General features: G+C 42.8%; 1 protein-coding gene across 3 annotated transcripts in view; it reads right to left on the reverse strand.

Annotated features, from left to right (window-relative positions):
• ERBIN (erbb2 interacting protein) overlaps positions 1-21,490 on the reverse strand; it is a 178,444-nt gene that overhangs the window by 74,031 nt on the left and 82,923 nt on the right. For all 3 annotated transcript variants that reach the window (XM_069963001.1, XM_069962999.1, XM_069963000.1), the window contains exon 4: positions 7,910-8,107. In XM_069963001.1, coding sequence (XP_069819102.1) covers positions 7,910-8,098 — 189 coding nt within the window. In that variant the 5' untranslated portion in view covers positions 8,099-8,107. The remainder of the gene's footprint in view (positions 1-7,909; positions 8,108-21,490) is intronic.

A 21,490-nucleotide genomic window follows, 5' to 3' on the forward strand; every position in this document is an offset into this window, starting at 1 on the left:
GACTCGACATGTGACTCCTGCTGCCTGGAGTAGTTGGATGCCTCTCTAAGGCTGCCATGATCTTTTCCAAGACTCCCTAGGGCGGCATCCAACTTCTCCAGGCATCAGGAACCAAAAATTGAGCGTTCAGGTTCAGAGAACTTTGACAATCGGATTAGGTCGGCAACTTTACTCAACACTAGCGCCAAGATATCACTGCTCTATAAAGTGGAGCTATCGACAATCCAACACACAGTTGGGTATTCGTGAGCACTACTATGAAGGGGAAAACCCCATCAAGTAAACTTCATATGGTACTGCAATCCACCTACCCAAAAATACTGTATATCCCCCATATAAAACCAGGTTAGTTTCTATCTGCCCGTCCTCAGGGGGCTCTTCTTAACTGACCAGTCTGCCACCACCTGACATCAGCCTTGGTCACAGTAGTCGGAATAAACAGACATTGATGGCATATCCTAGCAATGAGCTATCAATGGTTCAGACCAGGGGTCAGGAACCTTGGCTTTCCAGCTGTTGCAAAACTTCAACTCACATCATGCCTGGACAGCCAAAGCTTTGCATGATGGGAGATGTAGTTTTGCAAAAGCTGGAGGGCCAAGGTTCCCTACCCCTGGTTAATACAGAGAACCAAAACGTAGCTAGGTACAATTATGGGACCTGGATGTGTTCATCAAGGCATCATGGTAACAAGAATGCCGCCACCGTGTATGATGGATCCATATGTGACAGTGCTATCTGTCTTCACTTCCTTACAGAACAGTTTAATGACATTATGCTGGACAGGCAAATCAGGGGATGGAAGGAAGAAAGTACCGGAATATAGGATTTATCTATTTTTGGTGGATTAACCTTGACAGCTCATTTCAGCATAGAGAAGAAGCCGAATCATGAAGGATGACAATTCGGATACATTTCAGATAACAATTACAACAATTACATATTATTCTAGATATAAGGGGGATACAGGGCGGAACGGTTGCAGAAAAACCTGCCGCATGTAAATTCAACCTTACGTTCCCATATTGATGGGATGGTTTCTGATGATACCTTTACTTACTGAACTGTATACAGACTAAGAGATAGAGCAGTATATATATATATATATATATATATATATATATATATATATATATACACGACTATGTCACATACATCTCCACCCGGAGAGCAGACCTCAGCATTTACTATGAGGACGGTAACATGGTGTGACATGGTAAGTGTGACATGCTCACTCCCAAAGTCAAATGAGATCATAAATACTACATGGCTTTGTATCTTCATATCCCTTGTGACATTTATGAGCCTTCATGCCTACGATTTATGTCCAAGGTAAAACTACACGTCAGGAGGAGTCTGTTAACTCCTTATCTGCCGAGTACAAGCATCTCAAAGGTCATAAATTATGCAATGCAAAGAAACCTAATGGCAACAAAACTATGATTCCAATATTGTACACCATAGAGTTTTACAATCTAAGCAACTATTAGATGGTCCTATGTGCACTCCAAAGCCCCTATTACACGGGGCAATTCAGAGGAGCAACCGAGTACCTCAGCACTCGCTTGCTCCTCGTTCCCAGCTTGCTGCCGGCGCTATTACACACGCTGGGTGTGTGAGAGCCGGGTGAGAGCCAGGAGGCCTGCAGGGGGCTGCCCGGGTGATCTGGCAGCCCATAGAAGATAGCATCAGTCTGCTGCCGCCACTCTTGTTACACGGAACAGCGGCAGCAGATCGCTGCTATCGTGATTGTTGATTTTTCAACATCGTGCATGTCGGCTGATCGTTGTCTTCTAATACACGAGATGATAATCAGCCGTAATGGTCCATATCGGCCGACAATCACTTTGTGTAAAAGGGCCTTAAATGTGCAGTAATGGGCACTGGTTTAGAAACTCTTCAAGGCTCAACCACTGAGCAGAGAGGGCCACACATGCTGCTATATGACTCTTATAATCACTCATAACAGGCACGGGGAACATTCGACCCTCCGGCTATTTCAAAACTACAATTCTCATCATGCCTGGACAGCCAAAGCTTTAGCTTAGGCTGTCCAGGCATGATGGGAATTGTAGTTTTGCAACAGCTGTAGGGCTGAAGGTTTCACATCCCTGCGATAGAACAAATGTACATTAAAAGAAAAAAAACTGATTCCATTCATGAAGAGGCCCAGGGCGTAAAAATGTGAAGAATGCATCTTTCTATAAATGTTAGATCTATGTATAGTTGACACATTTTACTTCTTTGTTCTATGACACATCATCTATTAATGTGATGGTCACAGGACAGAAGAAGTGAGTCAGAGGGACTTGTACCGGAAGGTCGGGGCTGAACTGTGTATTCACTTACACCAATGACTGACAAGCATCATGTGGAAACAGAAAATGGAGCCGTGACCTTATGACAAGCTTAACATCTCTACACATCCTCACACGACTAATAAGAAAGAGGAGTGACAACGCCGAGAAAAGAGAAGGGAGAGAGCGTGGAGAAGTTACGTGTCACATCCCATTGATTTTCTCTCTTTCTAAACACTCCAGGCTACGAGGGACGTTTAACACTGTGTGTGAATTGGTGGCAAACTCTTTTCACATGTACTGTATTATTCAGATGTGAAAGAAGACTGGTGGTCACTTCTACAACCCATGTACAAAGCTGCCGGAATTGAAATGGTTTTAATGTGTCACTGTTGTTTTACAAAACTTTTGACATGTCAAAAGTTTTGATCAGTCTGGCTCTCAGTGTTCAGACCCGTACCGATCAGGAGATAGAGCTGGTAGAAGACTGCTCCCAGCTCGGTGTCATGTGATCAGTCGGACTTATCAGTCGAGCTTTATTATAAGTCCAACTGATCACAGAGTCGGGAGAGGACCGCGCTAAGTGCGGTCTTCTCCCGATTGGTATGGGTCTGAACACTCATATCTAGACTGATCAAAACTTTTGACATCTCTCTATGACATGTCAAAAGATTTCTGAAACGACAGTGACACTTTAAAGCTTCAAAGGCATGGATATGACCAGAGATGAGCAAACTCACAGTAAGTTTGGCTGAACCTGAACCAGGTCATTCGGCCATCGATTGCTAAGAAAAGATGGATGCAGCTCAGGGCTGCCTGGAAAAGTTGGATCCAGCCCTAGGAGAACTATGACTACCTAGATTTTCCAGGCAGTGTTTAATCAAAGGCCGAACCATCAGGTTCGAGATCGACTAAACTTACTGAAGGTTCACTCAACAAAAAAACATTGCAATAAAGTTTGGATCACCTGGCATCCAACTTTAAGAAATTACCAACATGCATAATGTACAGTGGACTGGAGAACCACCAACAAGTGAAACCTCTCTGGGACATAATCACCTTGTGAAGATGGCTTAGGGCCCTATTCCACCAGACGATTATTGTTTGCTTAATCGCTAACGATTAACGATCTCTAACGGCCGCTATTGTGAAAGACCTTAACAGGTTCACTCATTTCCATGGAACGATAATTGTTACTTATGATCGTATTTGCGATAGTTTTTTCTTCGCTATTGCGTTTGTATCTACTGCGAATGACCGAACGACGTCTTATTCAATGTGAACAATTTGCGAACGTTTTGCAAACGAGCAACGATAAAAATAGGTCCAGGTCTTACAAAACGATCAACGATTTCTCGTTCAGTTGTTAATCGTTAACTGCATTTCAACCGAACGATTATCGTTTAGATTAGAACGATTTAACGATAATCTGAACGATAATCGTCCGGTGGAATAGGGCCCTTAAGTATGGCTGTCCCCATAATCATATAGACAAAAGAAGTCTAAAACAACAATAAGGACAAAAAGAACTGAAAAGAAAATAATAATGTATCAGTTTAAGTTTTTAGGTAGATAGATATGCATATTCCATTTAAAGGGGTACTCCAGCGGGAAAAAAAAAATCTTTCAAATCAACTGGTGTCAGAAAGTTTCAAAGATTTGTAATTTACTTCTATTTAAAAATCGCCATCCTTTCAGTACTTATCAGCAGCTGTATGTCCTGCAGGAAGTGGTGTATTCTTTTCAGTCTGACACATTGCTCTCTGCTGCCACCTCTGTCCATGTGAGGAACTGTCCAGAGCAGTAGCAAATCCCCATAGAAAACATCTCCTTTTCTCCTGACTGGAAAGAATATGCCATTTCCTGCAGGACTTACAGCAGCTGATAAGAACTGGAAGACTGAAAGTAAATTACAAATATCTGGCACCAGTTGATTTAAAAGATTTTTTATTTTTTTTCCGCCAAACTGCCCCTTAATGGGTTGGACAAGAATTACAGGCGGGTTTAAAGAGCCAGCTTTCTACCTTCTGGAGAAGAGCCAATTCGCAGGCAGAAAGAAGTAATATAAATGCCAAAATTGCAGGACAAATGTAAATGAGCACTTAGGCGAATACTTATTTTCACTTGTCACCACATAATTTGAAAGCACTAAAGAAATGAAGATTAAGAATACAGATGAGATGCACCAAGCGTTCTCTAGGTCAGCAAAACAAATAAGCAAGAGAATGGCACACTATAAAAAAGACTAACAAAACGTAATAAACCTAAGAAATCTAGGTCACAAATTAAGCAAGAAACAAGGACAAAGAATCATGAAAAATTCCGGCCTGGATTCAGCATTCTAGCTTTGCAGAGCAATTACTGAAACACAAGCGTTTCTGCTGAAAGCTGGAAAGTACAGGAGTCGTCAGCACTATATTCATCCTAAGTGGTACGGAATAGGAATGCTAGCTATTCTAAACATACATCTTAGTGAACAGATTTTTAAAGGGATTTTCCATTAAAACTTTTGGGTCTGTCTGAGAACTGTCTTTTCATCCCCAACCCAGTTTCTGCTAATAAGTGCAATATTAACTAAGGCTGCATTCACACGTCCCATAAAATTGTCCCCCAATAGAAATGTAGGCTCCCAAGCCGCCCAGCAGCAGAGATGACAGGAGCAAATACTCTGACAACTTCCCACCTACCCCCCCCGTGCCGGCCGGCTTACACACGTTCACCAGAAGTGGCGTAGTCCCTCATTGCCTTCTTCTCCCGGCGCCAGCACGAACCAGCGTAGTCCACATGACTAACGGTGAACACGCCAGCCGAGACAGATGAAATTGTCACATTATTTACTCCTGTCGAGTGGCAGGGGGTGGGTGTTGCTGCACTTCTATTGGGGGATCCGTGTCGAGATCCTCCTCTAGGTATGAAATATTTTCTCGCAGCACAGATTGTGGAGGGAGTCGCGGCACAGATCGTGTGAATGAGGCCTAAGCAGCTGATTGAACTCTAATTATTTAACTGTGTATTATGTACCACTGTACTGTATGCACAGAAAAAAAAAGCGCTGCGGAATCTGTTGGCGCTATACAAATAAATGTATTATTATTATTATTATTATTATTATTATGATATGAATGGCTGAATTAAAGGGCCATGTCATGTAACAGATTCTACCTAACAGAGGATGTGTCAGCACGAGAGATGAGCGCAATTGGAGCATACTCAAGTCAGATTGTTCTGTATTTGATTACTGGTGGCTGACGAAGTTGGAAAACATGGATACAGCCATAGGTCATAGGCTGTACCCATATTTTCCCGAACTCCCTAGGGCTGTATCCAACTTCTTCAGCCACCGAAAATCAAATACAGAACAATCTGAATCGAGCATGCTCCATTTGTGCTCATCTCTAGTCAGCACTATCCTGCAATGGGATATAGTTATCACAGTCATTGCTTTCCCCACCATGATGGCAAATGACTCCATAAGGCGTTCTCGCAGAGTCCCAGTCCAACTTCACATGTGCAGCATATAAAACAACTGCATAAAATACGACTAGAAGATCCTGGTTTGGCATGTAACATGCATATTAAGTAAGACCAGGAATGCTCTTCTTCTAATGGAGCCATCTGTTCTTATTTCCCCTGTAGAAAAGGTTCATTTCAGTGAAGCTCCATCTTGATCAACCTTAGCTATACCGCCAGAAAATCACACTACCATCACTGCAATACTAATAATATCTGCCATCATTCCGCTTAGGTGCAATACAAGAAACTAAAGCTGTAGTGGCTGAAGCTATTCATGGGCAAAAAATCTGCTGTTTACTGGTGATGGATGTACAGTAGCTGGTAATATATTTTCTCCCACCAGCTGCTACAAGGCAATTGTAATAAATTGATAGATCATGGTATCCAGAGCAATCCACTCCACTTCATGGCGGTAGGGGAGTCAGAATCACACAAACCTTTTAAAAAGGTCCGCTCCTGCCCTGTCTGGTTTCGTAAACCCTGTAAATTGTCAACAGGGTTTTACCAATTGGGATGTGTCCCTACACAATTTGACACTGTCAGCTTTTGTTGGATCGAGATAGACAGTAGGGAGCCACTTCCAAGTGGTAACACCCAGTTGTCTATTTACTCATACATTTCTGTTAAGTACGTTCTGATAACCAGAATGTGCATAATTTGATTACCAGTGGCTTGAAGCCCTGAGGAGTCCTGGGAAACATGGATATAGCCTATGGCTAATCATCTCTACTAGTAAGAACAATAGAGGAATGACACATCACAGGGCTATAAAGAAGAGATAGCTAGAGATAGTAGAGATGAGCAGATCGCTCATCTAAACAAAGCAAAGTGCTTTGTTTGATCTGCGCTCCACTCATCAAGTCGACTGGCTGTCAGCGCTGCTCTGCTCCCTGCTACTCCTCCCAAGATGCCTGGAAAAGTTGGATCCAATCCTGGGAAATTTCTAGTTTTCCAGGATTGGATCAAGCTTTTCCCCGACACCTGGGGTGGAGCGGCAGGGAGCGGAGCAGCGCTGACAAGCAGCAAACTTGATGAGTGGAGCGCAGATCAAACAAAGCACTTCGCTTCGTTCAGATGAGAGGTTTTCTAATCTCTAATATATATATATATATATATATATATATATATATATATAAGTTTTAGTTTATATGTGCTATATATTTGAGTACTTCATATGTAAAGATGTCCGAACCTCAAGTGTGCAGCATTTAATTACCGGTGGCTGAAGTTGTTGGATGCAGCTCTAAGGCTTCCTGGAAAACATGGATACAGCTATAGGTTATGGGCTGTATCCATGTTTTATAGGGCTGCATTCAACTTCTCCAGCCACCAATAATTAAATGCCGCACGTTCGAGTTTGGATGTGTCGATTGGTTAATAAGACTGGTTTACACCTGGAAGAAATGGTGTAAACCGTGTGTTATATTGAGCTTTTATATACATTTAAATGGGCACAATATACAGTTGCAAGAAAAAGTAACGTACCCCTAAAAATGACCTGGTTTTCTTTATTGACTACTAATAAAACGTGGTGTAACTGCTTTCCTACTACAAACACAACATGACTAAAATAAAAAAAACAAACAAACAGCTGTACCGTTCATGTCTACTATGTAGCACATGGAGTAAACATCCACAGGGCAGGCAGAAAGGTAAGTTAGTGCTTTTAATATTACCTATACCTATATGACATTCAGCTTGAACAGTTAAGCAAATGGCATTTGAATAGTGGTAACGGTAAGGTGTCCATATGTGTGTGGTGCCATTTATAAACCAGAAATGAGTACCAAGTGAGAAATCACATCAGCTTTTGACAGCCAGGGATGGTAAGAAAACGTATGAACATCTGCTCGAGAACAGATGTAACAAGGTGCCAGCTAAATGAAAACTTTTGTAAGTGTAAGGAACTCCCTGGCTGAAGCTTGCGCTCATGAGATGGAGTCGGAGTTAAGTGAATGGTTGGCACCGCATCGTGCCAATAAAGCTCGAGCAGTGCCGTGAGCTAATGCCCATAAAACACAGCTGGAAGTGACCCAGGAGAGAGGGCTGCTTGTCATCAGTGTCATGGAAAATATGAATCCTAGACAGAAAAGTGGTACCTTGGGAAGCTCTTCAATCTGGTTGGCATCCAAATAAAGTTCCTCCAAGGTTTTCTCAAAAGTGAAAATCTCCTTCGGCACCTGTTCCAGGCTGCAGTGAGAATAGTCAAGTGAGGTCACAGTTTCTTCCTCTCCCCGCAAACACCGGCACGGCACCAGCCGCACAAACAGGTTCCTTTTTGCAGTCATTTTCAGGCACTGGAAAGAAAGCCAGATACAGGATAAATGTCAAGTATAAGTCCACATTCTCAGCAGGTCTCGTACATGGCACTCAGTTTCCCCGCAGAACGTCCCGGAACATCTCCCTACTGCCTAAAGATTTCTACTGCACATTGAGACATAGTAAAAACCACAAGACGCTCCTCCATGAAAATCCAGCTAGACAAGTTTGGATGCGGAGGAATCTTCAGGAGGATCTGCGTCCTATTATAAGAACAACAATGTCTGACTTGTCGGATTACTTTAACTATTCGGAGGCCGGAAAAAAAACTAGTTAGGTTTCGAGCAATGAAGCTATTATTCCATTTCTACCGCAAAAAGAGGTCAGGACTGACAATTCTATTATACGATTATGTTATAATGATGACAGGTCAGTCACTTATAATAATCAGTAATTACCGCTGAATCTGTGAAGCACAGGGAAGAAGTCAATAGTATACTGCGCCTCCAGCACAAGTATATCTGTATACACAACACACAGCAATACAGTATGATCGGGAGCAGCACCCATAAAGGGCAAAAAGTTTTCTAGTGTCATCTGTCAAGGGAATTAATTCGGGCTATCTGAATTTATTCTTTTTTGTTTTAAGAACTTGACAGATGAGAAATCGAGAGAGAACAGTACTGTATTTTAAATAAAACGTTCTTTAAAGGGATTGTCTAAAAATCTGAAAACAAAAAAGTGCCCACTCAAAAGCGTTGACTAATCTTGTCTGGTGACTGGATGAGTGGGCACTTTCTAAAGGTGTATTGCAAAGCATTATAAAGGAGGGGGAAAGCGAGCACCAACCTGTCTGATCAGCGCTCGCTTCCCCCTCATTCCCCATGCTATTACACGCACAGACAGGGAGCACCGCAGGGGGTATGGGGGGGCAGCCCAAACGATGCTTACCACGTCCGTGTTGGCCATTGATGTAAGCGGCGGTCTGCTGCTAACGATGCTTTTACACAGAGCAGCGTGCAGCAGACTGTCGCTAACATGATCGTTGCGTTTCAAGATGTTGAAAGACTACAATCTGCCAACAGTGTGCATGTCGGCGGATTGTGGTCTTTTAAAGGGCAACTATTAGCAGGTTAGAAGAATCTTACGTGTTGATAGTTCCCTATTGCACATGGGGCACTGAGGAGGAAGGATATGTCTTACCTTCCTCCTCGGCACCATTCCCATGTGGTTAGCAGTGTAATCCTCAGTCTGGAGCACTGCCCCAGCAAGGCAGTGCTCTTTGCGGTGCTCCAAACTGAGGATTTCACTGCTAACAGCATGGGAATGGTGCCGAGGAGGAAGGTAAGACATATCCTTCCTCCTCAGTGCCCCATGTGCAATAGGGGACTATCAACACATAAGATTCGTCTAACCTGCTAATGGTTCCACTTTAACATGTCCTATTACACCAAATGATTATCATACAGAACGGCCAATAATTGTCCAAGTACGGATGATAATCATTTGGTCTAGTAGGAAGTCATAGGTCATAAGGAGACCAGGAAGCAGTGAGCAGCAGCGATTGTGCTTTGACTGTTGAGGCGGACTGTGGCAAAATCTTTTTAGTATTTTATATGTTATCTCGGTTAATGCGATGGCTAACCAACTGTATGGCTGCAGTAGGGACTTCACCAGGGTTGTAACACAGCTTTCCTAGGCCCCAGATATGCAGTTCTTAGTCAGGACTCTAGGAGGGCTGGGTTATAACCCCTGTAGGAAATATAAAAAACAGGATGAATAGATGACTGTATTTTATAGGGACATCATCAGCTTCCGCAGGACCACAAGTTCACTGTGACAAAAGACTGGGTCATATCAGGACACACAGCATTACCCCAGGACACACCTTTATAACAACACATGTCTAGTGTAGAAGGTCTATAGGATCATATGTAGCAGATGAGAGCCATGGAATCCTCAGGCTTACTACTTGCACATGTTGTGTAGCCTGCAGAGAGGGGGGTGTCTGTGCAGGTTCACACAGAAGAGGGCTAGCTAAGGTCAATGCATTGATTGAAAGAAAATCTGGTCAAATCTGTCTGGTAAAGCTGTGATTCAGCACACACCTTGTATATGACATCCCAATTATCCCCATACATTTATATTGTATTCATATTTGGTGGCAATATGTAAGTTAAAAGGGATTTCCCAGTTGTATGGATGTAAAGTTTAATCACTTTACACTGAAAAGCTATAGCCCTTGAGGATTTGCTACAACCATACCGCAGGTAATCCTCTAAAATAAAAAGCATAGCAGAACAAATTTCCTTCCCCTGCCCTCAATTCTTCTAAGGTTAAAGGGGTATTCCGGTAAAATACATGTTGAATCTTCTACCCTCTTGGAGACGAACAATTCATTCCATACATGTCATTACCTTATCTGTCTCCTTTCATCAGTTCTGAGCCTGCTGCTAAGTGCTGAAGACACAGAAAACTGTATAAGAGCTGTCTCCCCCTCCCTTCCAAAACTGTTCATGTGCACAGTGTCCCTGGCCGGGTAATTATGAGACGTCTCAGAAGGGAGGGGGGAAGATGGAGAGATAGAGCTGTCACGGACAGAGGTGGCAGCAGAAAGCACTGTTTCAGACTGAAAAGAGAACACCCCTTACCAGTGTCGGACTGGGGTATCTGGGGCCCACCAGAGGAAATTATACTGTGGGCCCACCAATGAAGAACCTTTGAGAAAGGACAGTCAGTCAGTGTTTGTGCAGGTTCTAAAGCGGGGGGCCCACTGGAGGATTCTCTGGTGCTCTGGTGGGCCAGTCCGACACTGCCCCTTACTGCAGGACATACAGCAGCTGAGAAGTACTGAAAGACTAGAGATTTTTGCATAGTAAATTACAAATTTATATAACTTTCTGACACCACTTGAGTACCCCTTTAATAAAGGAGTATAGGCACCATTACTTTATCGATTAGTCAGGATCTGATCACCTGACCCTGACAGATTAAGACTTTTAGCATGTCTTTACAACACGTCAAAAGTTTTTTCTTTTTAGGTGACAGCTACACTTTAAATAAGCCTTCACTGCCAATCCAGGCTGCAATAAACTCAGACATCATAACCGGCTGTCAACCCTATCTATGCTGCGCTCAGAGGACTAAATCTGCAAAGCTCATAAAGATCATGATGCACTATGAGGCAGCCAGTTAAAACGTACAAGGATTTATTGTACAGCAACAGACCATGTAAAATGACTCCCAAAGTGTTCTGCGCTGGAACCGAAACATTATCACAATAAATTAGTAGTCATGGAGATGGGAATGCAAAAACAGAGAGAGGACAAAAACCATAGCACATCAGATATATAGTTATCACTCCCACCCCTCAAAGTCATTGGCTGGAAAGCGAGAGTTCTGTTGTCAGCTGTAGAAAAATGTGTGTAGCAAAAATACATGCTACGTGCCTTTAAGTAGTTGCAGATCTTGGCAGCGTCTTCTGGTAGGATTATATGGTAATCTATAATCATATTACGGGTTTATTGTATCATTTACCACACGTTATTATTATTATTATTATTATTATTATTATTATTATTATTGTTGTTTATGCTATGCACCATCAAAAATCACAAAAGGGTCATCATTTACATAGGCCTTCTGTATCCAAGTTATCCCAGTCTTCATAGTGAATGGATTCTAGGCACCTCTTCATCGTAGAGTCTATCGACTGCATAGAAGTCTGCCCTACATTTCTGCTCTCCACCCTGGCACACTGCATGTCAGTGGTCACTGTAGTATATATCTACAGTGAATGGGTTGGTGGGGAGATGCATAAAAATTATACAATAAAGAATCTTTCTAAGGGTATAAACACACACACCGGATCCGCAGCGGATTTTTACGCTGCAAATCTGCTTTTGATATCTGCTGCGGATCTCTTGCCTGTCATTTTTTGTGAGAATACATACTCGTAGTGGGATTGATATTCCGCTGCGAGTATTATAGTGACAGGCCCCTTAACCCCCTGCTGGCTGGAGCATACATTACCTGCTCCACGCTCCGGCTTGCTTCGGGGGCTCCCAGCCTCTGGACGTCCCACTCAGCCAATCAATGGCTGTGGTGGGGCAGCGCACGGATTGGCTGAGCAGGACGTCCAGCTGGGAACACCCGAAGCAAGCCGGAGTGTGGCTGTCGATCCAGCTGCGAGTGTGTATTCTCATTGAAAATGACAAGCAAGGGATCCGCAGCGGATTACACCACGAATTTGCAGCGTGAAATCCGCTGCGGATCCGGTGTATGTGAATCTAGCCTAAGATACGTTTATTTTCGGCACAGTCTATACAACCTAAGGGTATATGCACACTAAAGAAATCATGCGGAAAATTTCCGGCGGATTCCGTCGCTCGCATCAACTTCTCCAACTTTCCCAGGACTGCATCCAGTTTTTCCCAGCATCCAGGGAGGAGCGGCAGGGAGTTAAAGTGGCTGACCAAAGTGCAGACTGGTAAAGTATTCACCAAGCCGGTTAAGGGGGATGGGTTTTTACATACAGCGGAATCAAAAATCCACTGTAAGTACAGTATGTAAACCCCATACAGAATGACAGGACACAGGATCACTGCAGAACTCGAGGCCTGAAATCCGCTGCGATCCTATACGTGTGAAACTGGCCTTACAGTAAATTCACTCATCTCTAATTATAACTAAATACCATGAGCTGCAACACCAGACAACCAATGATTCCAGAAGGAAGCAGCCATGCTCCTCTGATCTTATACAACCCCTGTGATGAGGTAACCTGATAAACTTGGGTCACGACACGACCTGAAGCTGAATTGGGCGTAAACAAATGAATTCCAAAAGCAAATATTTAGCCAGACTCATTGACAGGCAATGTGGAGCTCAGGCCCAGAAAGCTGTTTTTCCACTTTCCGAGTAGACAGAGCACCATCTCTCTGATCTCCAGGAATGCTCAGTAGGAGGATGATAATAATAATAATAATAATAATAATATCTAAAAAAAAAAAAAACAACAAAAAAAACAGCAAATAGAGAAATCAAACCAGCCCCCAGGATTGTTTTCCCATCCAATCAGCACTGTTGAGTAAGGACACACCTTACTGACCAGGAGTAATGGTAACACCCAGTTGTCACTTTTAATGTAATGTATTACAACTAAGCTTTCCATTCTCTCTGACATAATAATGGCAGATCTAACCTTTGTTTCTTTAGCACCTATTACACGGGGCGACAAAAAAGAGCAAGGAGTACAAGGGGGGCCGTGGGGAGCTGTGGGGTGGGGGGGAGGCTGCCCGGGTGATTGCTTGATCGTCCGGGCAGCCCATAGAAGATAGCAGCAGTCTGCTGCCGCAGCTCCTATTCCACAGAGCAATGGCAGCATATCATTGCTATATTAGTCGTTTGTCTTTCAAAGAAAGCAATGATCAGCCAACATAGTTCATGTCAGCTGATCGTTGCCTTTTATTACACAAGACAACTTTCGGTCGTAACGGACGATATCGGCCAATAATCGTGTAATAGGGCCTTTTTACAGATCTGTTTACATATCCCGAATCACATTTAAAAGGTTCAGTGTGTACAACTTATGAATAGTTGAAACTTGGCCAACATTTTTTTTTCTTCAAATCTTTTCCATTAACAAAAAAAATAAAAATAATAATAATTATATATGTATATATATATATACAGTGGCACCTCGTTTCTCGAACTTAATTGGTCCCGGAAGGTAGTCTGAGAACCGAGCAGTGTCTTCCCATAGGAATTAATGTAAATGAGTTTAATTGGTTCCAGCACCCACCAATAATTACCTACAGTACCCATATATTACATTGAAAAGTACCCAGTTTAATCTCTACACTACAGAACAACACTATATACTGTCAGGACATTATACACAGGAAACATTCAACAAAACCAGCAATTATAGTACAGTAGTCACTAACTCCTCACTCATCCTTTACTGTATAGAGTCCCCCCCATCCCAGCACTGTAACAGATGGGGAGATGGTGGTGTACTGCCTGTACTACTACTGTACTGTATATGCACTCCAGCAGTCTTATACAGTACAGGAAGGGGGATAGTGGTGTACTGCCTGTACTACTACTGTACTGTATATGCACTCCAGCAGTCTTATACAGTACAGGATGGAAGATGGTTGTGCCCTGACTGTACTACTGTACTGTATATGCACTCCAGCAGTCTTATACAGTACTGTACAGGATGGGAGATGGTGGTGCACTGACTGTACTACTACTGTATTCTATATGCACTCCAGCAGTCTTATACAGTACAGGATGGGAGATGGTGGTGCACTGACTGTACTACTACTGTACTGTATATGCACTCCAGCAGTCTTATACAGTACAGGATGGGAGATGGTGGTGCACTGACTGTACTACTACTGTACTGTATATGCACTCCAGCAGTCTTATACAGTACAGGATGGGAGATGGTGGTGCACTGACTGTACTACTACTGTACTGTATATGCACTCCAGCAGTATTATACAGTACAGGATGGGAGATGGTGGTGCACTGACTGTACTACTACTGTACTGTATATGCACTCCAGCAGTCTTATACAGTACAGGATGGGAGATGGTGGTGCACTGACTGTACTACTACTGTACTGTATATGCACTCCAGCAGTCTTATACAGTACTGTACAGGATGGGAGATGGTGGTGCCCTGACTGTACTACTACTGTATTGTATATGCACTCCAGCAGTCTTATACAGTACAGGATGGGAGATGGTGGTGCACTGTACTACTACTGTACTCACCCACTATCCACTATCCACTAACCCACTATCTAGGCTCACAAAAACGTTCAGATACCGAGTACTTCAAGACTGGGGGCCCGAAAAATGTTTGAGAACTGAGCAAGAGTTTGAGAACCAAAGCAAACTTTCCTTGAAAATACAGTTTAAGTTCCAAGCAGTTTGAGAACCGAGGTAACACAATATATATATTATTTTTTGCTGTTTGATCCATATGTGAGTACAGTGCTTAAATAAAAACATGCGTCCTAAGCTTAAAGCACCATTCTACGGTTATTCCCCATCTCGTAAAGTGAGGGCAATGGCATACTGAAGCAATAACAACCTTTCATGTCATCTCTTCATCAATGGTGGGGACATACAAAAATTCTGGTAATGTAGGGATGCAGGGCAGTGACTGCAACCCCCGTCATTGATTCTCAAGTGAATGGGGTCAGCCACACCACTGTGTAGTTTACCTTGTATGGCATTTGTAATATAAAGCCTCCGGAAAAAAAACAGCAGCAAACAAACATGACTTTAGCAACATGCTGCATGCTGTGAAGCCATTGAGCGATGTGATGAAGTGTAAATGTAACCGAGGCCATGAAGGCCCATAGATTACAATACCAGCGTGACCACCGGAGATACTAAGGGCCGTATTACACAGCCTGATAATCTAGTAAACTTACCTGTTCACTAAACTTGATAAATATCTGGGAAACCCAACTTTTTCCTTGAATTATTATATTTTTTTTTTTTTGCAAAGCTATGAAAAGTGGTGCTGTTTCTATAATCATTGATACATCTCTAGCAACTTGACTGGACACTATACAACCTGCCTAGTCTGTGCACCATTTTTTCCAGTCTAAGATCCCCATTACAGGGAGCGATAATTGGTCGAATTAGTCCGATTCTACCAATTATCGCTCTGTGTGATAGAGACAACAATCAGCCGCTAACAACGATTGGCTGATTGTGTCTTTAGGTCCGGACATAAAATCATCGGCCGCTGACCACGCATCACTACATGTTATATATTACCTCTAAACGCTCCCTGTCTTCTCCTACCCTCTGCTTCCTTACTGGAGCCAAAGCTGCAGCTACAGAGCGGCCTGTCTGCTCTGAAGCTGCTGCCGCAAGATGTGGGAGAAAGCAGGGGCAGTAGAAGGCCGAGAGCGTGTACAGGTAATGTATAAGGGCAAGGGCTGCACAGACATCCCTATTGATGTCCGTGCTGCCCTTGCTAAACAATCATGAAGCTGTGTAATAGGCTCAGTAAATGAGCACCAATCTGCTGGATTACATTACTGATGCTAAGGATTCTAAGGATCCTAAGGCACCAATGTCTAGTCACTCCTCTATTCTGCAAAGCAACAGAACACTTCACTTCCTCATCTTCGCCCAGTGGCCCCATAGATTTATAATGATGCCACCTGGATGGAGATTGATAAAAGCTGGGGAGTGAAGTGCACTTCTCCCGGGTCATTCTCCGTATCAGTGGCGAGTGGACCTGTCAAACTGCTCGAATTCTGCAACATTCTCTGAACCCAAACACTCAGCATTGGATTACCCACGGCTGCAGAAGATGAATGTCACCCTAGCAATGACAGGTAAACATAGACAGAGCCTATGGCTATATTATTGTTTTCCAGAACTCCTAACTTCTGCAGCCATGGGGAATCGAATGGCAAGCGTTTGGGTTTGGAGAACGTTGCCAAACCTGAACAGTTTGACAGGTCGGCTCAACACTACTCCTGATCGGTGGGGGTCTCTCCATTGAGATCGCCCACCAATCAAAAATTTTGACACGTCTAAAAACAGTGCTTTTATAATAGAAAACACTGAGAACTTTGTCTACATTTCCACGATCATGGGACTTCTATGAGTGGTGTCAGTATAAAGGACCCAGTAATTTGCGTTTATAGCCCTTATGAAAAGAGAATGGTTTATTTTAGGATTTATAGCATAATGAGATGATGAAAGGAGAAAACTGACAATACGGGAACATAGTCCTGTGTAAGGAAATAGATAAGACCCTTGTTAGCTATGAAGGGAAGTGTAACACACGTTACAGAATGCGAAGGAGAGAAGCATTTCAGGCATAACAAATTCCTTAGACACTTCTTATGTTGTGAGAAGGCTGGAATTATAAGAGGAGACGGAAGGAGAGGAATATTAAACAAAGGGCAAGAAAGGGAGTAGTTTCCTCCTAAGCATCTAAATTCATAGAAATGAGACTTTCAAGACGTGTGCACCGCTGCAGCTCCGTAACCAGATCAGGAAATGCCTATAAAACCAATTAGTCCAACTGGTGAGGTCAGGGACATCTAGGCTCTGCAAGACCTGAACACTAATCCATCTGCTTTCTACTCTCTAAAGGAAAAATCACATAGGATCTGATGGTTCAAAAAGTTATATGGGGCTTAATAAGAGGAACTAAAGAAGAAGAAAACACACTGATTTTGCCTAAACCGGCCAAATGCCCAATGTGTATGAGAGCCTCCTAGACTCTCCCTCAACAAATGAAGTCGGGGGAATGCTGTATTTCAACTGTTTGATCCTTCTGTTCTTTAAGAAATAAGCCACCAGAGGAGTCTCTCCAAGCAGAACCTAATAATATACTCATAGCTTTTCGGATTCCTATGCAATTGGTCCTAGAATGTGTGTCTGAGATAGTATAGGGTGGCTCAACAATGACCCATGTGGTGGCACACTGTAGGTTAAGGCTAGTGATGAGCGAACATGTTCGTACGAAGATGACGCTAATTGTTCGTGTTCACCGATCATGAACAATTTGTTTGATGATCAGAATGGTTATAACGATCATTTTTGAACATGCGAACGTTTATCTCGTGATGTACGCAACTGTGTAATTTACGCTTTGCGCCTGATAATCTGTACGCATGTGCGTAGACCAAAACGTATGCTTTTACTGTACGTTTGTTATTTGTAAATGTTTGGTGAACGTGAACAAGAATCGATCATGATCGTGTTCAGGATCCGAACCAAACATGGGGATGTTCACTCATCACTAGTTAAGGCCCTTTTACACAGGCCAAATATCAGCAAGGAGCATGGGTAGAAATGCTCCTTCTGTCAATATTGCGCTCCAAGAAGTGAGTAAAGGGCCATTTATGGCTCATCGCACCTCTTGTGCAGGTGGTAAAATTTATCCCTATTCGCCGATATTTGTCATGCCTTCTAAAAGGTACCGCACTCAAGTGCTGAACTCGCTCGCTCGTCGCACATCGGGCCATGTAAAAGGACCTTTCATCCTCAGTTTCACTGGTATACCTGGACTATGTAAGTCTCGCACTTTGCTGAAGGTCACCAAGTCTTGGTGTGAGTCATTATTTTCACAAATAATGATCATATTTTTTCGAACCATTTCAGTTACATGGAGATATTGGCTATGATAGAGGTTGTGCAATCACGAATCACCACGCTAAGGACAGTGAATGGGGTCATATGGAGACAACCCAATGACCACAACCTTCACAAGAAATCTATCTAAAGTATTTCTGGCTACTGTCAGAACTCCAATGCAGCCACTTTTTGGAAAACTACTCTGGGGCTCCCCTCATTACAGACAGTGGGCTCCAACCATGAGGCCAGAACTAGTTATGGGAGATGGTTAGTAGTCTTGGGATAAGTAGAACGTATGCTTAACAAGCCGATCTAATGTAACTACACAGGAAGAAAATGTGGTCATGGTTACAGAGCACAAAGAATTGTTCAGAAATTAAGATTTAAGCGTTCATCTTCTGAATCTGGTCATAAATCTTTTTATAACTTTTTCAGGAAAAAAAACTAGGCATCGATTATAATTCAAATATAAAAGAAAATTCTCTTGTTATTAAGGAAAACCTCTTCAATTCTACTTTAAATATGAACCAAACAAGATCAAGCAAGTATCTCCTCATGGGGTAAGTTGATAAAATATTGGATTTTATTATGTTGACCAAAGGTCTTGAAAAGAAATGTAACACGTAAAGCCAAAAAGCCGAAACAATAGTAACTATCAGCGACGCTGGAGTTAGGATGTGAGTATTTCCAAAGAAAGAGGAAACCACGTATAGTAAACAAGAGCCAGAAATACCGCTCTGAAAAAAGCACAAGCCACTAGAATAAGTGAACTGAACTAGAAAACTAAAACCAATGGGTTCCTCCATGCGCAGCCGTCACAAAACCACCATTGTCTATAGAACTATAAACAACCGTACAGGCAATTTGAAATCTAAGCTTAAAATTTCTCTTACGGCCTTTGATAAAATCTTCACATTCAATGTGCTAATGATGATGCTTAAGAGGAGTAAGAGAGCGGCTACTGAGGGAACCACAAGACAACAAAAGGAGAATTACAGAGCACAAGACGTCAGGATCGTTGCAATGTTCTATTTTTCTGGTTCTTAAGATGTGATTGTGTGCAGTGTATGGCCACATACATGCAACTGGATTTCTAAGGGGTTATCCAAGGATAATTATTCTTCTACATGGCTGAGGTTTGTGTAAACAATTATTTTTATTTTTAAAGTCATTTTCACCTACCCTCATCCCCTGCAGCTACCATTTTGAAGCTCCAAGCCCATGCTCGTCACCAATTGTTAGGCATTTGATTGCCGGTGGCTGAAGAAGTTGGATGCAGCTCTAAGGCTGCCTGAAAAACATGGATACAGCCATAGGCTGTCAGCTGTATTTATGCATTTCAAGACTCCCTAGGGCTGCCTCCAACTCCTCCAGTCACCGGTATTTAAAAGCTCTCATCTCTAGTGACATGTCATACCTGTAAAAATATTTGTTTAGGAGTAGCAGTAGGACAGATAGAGGCAGGGGTGTTGCTATTGTTCTAAAACATTCAGGGCATGGGCCCTCTGAATTGCATCGTTAGGCTATGTTCACACAACGTAAGAGACCGACCATTCCGTGACCCGGACAGTCTCAGAAAAGATCATCCTGGACGGTCGGATGATCTTTAGGGCCGCAGAGTTCTGATTCAGGTGCATCCGTGCGCACCTGCATCTGAACTCCCCACTGCACACTATGGAGTCTGCTCGCTCCATAGTGTGTACTGACAGGGTTTTCTGCGGCCGCTATTCACTGAATAACGGCCGCAGAAAACTGACATGTCAGTTTTCTACGGCGCCGCGAGAGATCCTATGTGCGTATACTATGTGTATATGCTCCGGCAGGGATCCTATAGAAGGCAAGAAAACGTATATTTTCATAAGAATTTTCATATATTTGCAACAAAGGCAGTACTTTTAACAAAATATACGTTGTGTGAACATAGCCTTAGGGCCCTTTTACCCTGGACGATTATCGTTTGCATAATCGTTAAAGATAAATGATCCAAACAACTGCTATTGCGAAAGACCTGAAATCATTCACCCATTAACATGGAATGATAATCGTTCTTGCGGTCGTCTTGTCGTCACTATTGCATTCGTCACTACTGCAAACGACCGAACGACATCTTATTCAATGCGAACGATTTGCGAACAAGCAACGATAAAAATAGGTCCAGGTCTTATTAAACGATCAACGATTTCTTGTTCGGTCGTTAATCGTTAACTGCTATTCAACTAAACGATTATCGCTTAGATTCAAATGACTTAAAGATAATCTGAACGATAATCGTCCCGTAGAATAGGGCCCTTAGAATCAATGGAGCCGCGTGACAGAGGAAAGGGAGTTCCCCTCATCAGGGGTGGGCCGGAACGCCTCCAGTGCTTCAGGCCGGGCCAGTGCTCGGTAATAGACCGGCACCATGTGCAGGAACCGGGCCGCAGTTCAAAAAAGGACCTTGGCACTGGCATCCCCATGCCAGCGCCGGTCTATTCATGGTAAAAACAGGAAAGTGATGTACCACATGTACATTCGCTTTAATTTTATCTTTTATATGGACAGGGAATGTTCAGTCAACGAAAGATTAAAATAGAGGCCCGAACTGGATTACTCGTGTGGCCCTTGGCGTCCTTCATTCTCTGCATGATGGCCACGCATTGTAATAGCCGGCGCAGATTAGCACTTATTTACCTTAATATGCCCCCACCTCTATAGTTTGTACAGCTTTGCTTATTCCCCTTGATCATTATGAATTATTTAAAAATTAAAAAGAAAACTGTTGGGCCATCATAAACATAACCCATTTGGATTGTGAAAATGTTAATATTATAGAGGTGTGGGTATAGGTGTTTGTAATTTCTTTAATTTTTTTTGCCGATCATGGGGGAAACAAAAGAAAAAAGGCCAACCTCTAATCTATTTCCAAAGACAGGACACATTACATGACATTGGCTTGCCCCCATAGAGATTACATTGTAAGCGAACCGCGCCAGAATCATCCTAATCCTCTGACAAATGCCTACGGCCAGCATTATTAGCCTGGACGGGGGACAACAATATAAATCAAGCTTCATTTCTGCCATAAGACAAGCAAATATGTAGTGTATACGTTTTCCTTAGATTTTCCCTTCTCTGATTTACTATCATGTATAATATGCCTAAAAGGAAGCAGAGGTTCTATTGCCTGGGGGTGAACAGCTAACTCTGCAGCTTGTATACAGCATTGTACAATACAGAGAACACAGGGGAGCCGCGTCCTTTCCAAATACAACAAAAACAACTCTGCCTGTTTACGTAAAAAACATCCCA

This window comes from Dendropsophus ebraccatus, chromosome 3, assembly GCF_027789765.1.
Source record: "Dendropsophus ebraccatus isolate aDenEbr1 chromosome 3, aDenEbr1.pat, whole genome shotgun sequence".
Lineage (NCBI taxonomy): Eukaryota > Metazoa > Chordata > Amphibia > Anura > Hylidae > Dendropsophus > Dendropsophus ebraccatus.